We start from the raw sequence: 1882 nt of genomic DNA on the forward strand, positions 1-1882 counted from the left end.
GTCAAATTACATGGATTTTCCAGCTGGGAGAGAGGAGTAAGTCAAGGCCACCGTGGCAGAGAGACTAGGATGATCCTTCTCCAAGATGTCCTGTCCAGACTGGGTCATGAGCTCTTCTGTACTGATACATTCCTGGAGATAGATATCTAAGGTCTACTTAGATAACTGGGAGCAGACAGCCCAGTGGGTTGGATGGTCCAGTCACCAAGACATTCAACAGGACTGAGTCCTGCCGTCTTTCTTAGGGTTTGAGGACACTAGGGAGGTTATCCTGCTCACCTGCCATCCTGTGAGAATACATGGAGGACCCGTGAACGAATCTCCTTGGTTTTGGCTCCATAGACTATAGGGTTAATCACGGGGGGTAGCAGTAGATAGATGTTAGCCATAATCACGTGGAGCAGGGAGGTGGGGCCACCCAGCCTGTGCACCACAGAGAGCCCGATGAGGGGCACGTAGAAAACCACCACAGCACATAGATGTGAGACGCAGGTGTTGAAAGCTTTGAGTGCTGCCCCCCGGGAGGACAGCTCCAACACAGCCCTCAGGATGAGGACATAGGAGAAGCCAATGAAGAGGGCGTCGACGCCCATGACTGAGAGGATGATGAAAAGTCCATACACCACGTTGACCGTGGTGTCAGTACAGGACAGCTTCATGATATCTTGGTGCAGACAAAAGGAGTGTGTGACAGTGTGCCTTTGGCAGTACGACAACCGCTTCAGGATGAAGGGCAGAGGGAAAAAGAATACAAACCCTCTGGTCAGGGCAGCGAGTCCGATCTTGGCGACCGTGGGCCCTGTGAGCACAGCAGCATGCCACAGTGGGAGGCAGATGGCCACAAAGCGGTCAAATGCCATGGCCAGCAGGACAGCGGACTCCATGGCTGACAGAGCATGGATAAGGAACATCTGGGCCAGACAGATGTTGAACTCAATCTCCTGGATGCCCGTCAGGAAGAGGCTGGCCATCTTGGGCATGGTGACAGAGGAGAGCACCAGGTCAATGGTGGAAAGCATGGCCAGGAAGAGGTACATGGGCTCATGCAGGCGCCTTTCCACACGGATGATGAGGACAATGGCCAGGTTGCCCAGGGTGGCCAAGGCATACATACAACACAGTGGGAAGGCCAGCCAAAAGTGTATGTTAGGACCCAGGCCAGGAATGCCCACCAGCAGGAAATAGGCTGGATGGACCAGAGTTACATTTGATGTGGCCATGATAGGACCCAAGAGCTGAGGCTTCTGCATCCCAAGTCCACAGTCTATGAAAGGGAAGAGGAGAAATATCACTCAGTCATGGCTCGGAGGAGAGAAAGGACTTATCAAGACAGGGGGCTGAAACAGCGATGGCAGAAAATAGAAAGACTAAGTACTGGTCATTCTGAACTCCAGGCTCTTTCTGCTCTGATTCTCCGTAGACGCATCTCCCTGGGGGTCCCGTGACTCTCAGTGTGTGAAGCCCACTCAGAACACTCAGAACATACGTGTAGCAGCTCTTTATTTCCAGAGCTGATGTTGCTGACCACAGGCACAGCTCCTGGCCAATTCTAAACCAGAGCCGCCAGGCTTGCACAGAACCTCCCAAACCCCAGATTTTCTAGCTCATGTTGGGGTTAGGATCCTTCTGAGTCCAGAGTTTGAGGCTCAGTCTGTGGTTGCCTTTAAGACCCAATCTGATCCAAGTTTAGGGCAGGAAACAGGGGCTTAGACTAGATTTCAGCAGACAGGTTTGTGTTTCAGCCTGAGTACCACTTCTCAAACTTCCTTGATAGAATCATTTGAAATAGTCATTGAAAACACTGTCTCCACAGTCCTACTCCAGGCTCAGAGAATCAGATTTTCCAGAGATGGGGTCCAGAAATCTAGTTGAGACAGTAAAT

General features: G+C 51.6%; 1 protein-coding gene across 1 annotated transcript; it reads right to left on the reverse strand.

The window, feature by feature from the left end:
- Positions 1 to 275: 275 nt before the first annotated feature.
- On the reverse strand, positions 276 to 1250 carry LOC105067203 (olfactory receptor 51D1). Its single transcript, XM_010952680.2, has one exon. The coding sequence runs from the start codon at positions 1248 to 1250 to the stop codon at positions 276 to 278; it is 975 nt and encodes a 324-aa protein (XP_010950982.2).
- Positions 1251 to 1882: the final 632 nt, after the last annotated feature.

Source organism: Camelus bactrianus, chromosome 10 (assembly GCF_048773025.1).
Source record: "Camelus bactrianus isolate YW-2024 breed Bactrian camel chromosome 10, ASM4877302v1, whole genome shotgun sequence".
Classification (NCBI taxonomy): domain Eukaryota; kingdom Metazoa; phylum Chordata; class Mammalia; order Artiodactyla; family Camelidae; genus Camelus; species Camelus bactrianus.

What these genes read in the sequence shown, in the direction of transcription:
- LOC105067203 (XM_010952680.2), bottom strand. Translation starts at nt 1,250, where the DNA reads ATGCAGAAGCCTCAGCTCTTGGGTCCTATCATGGCCACATCAAATGTA.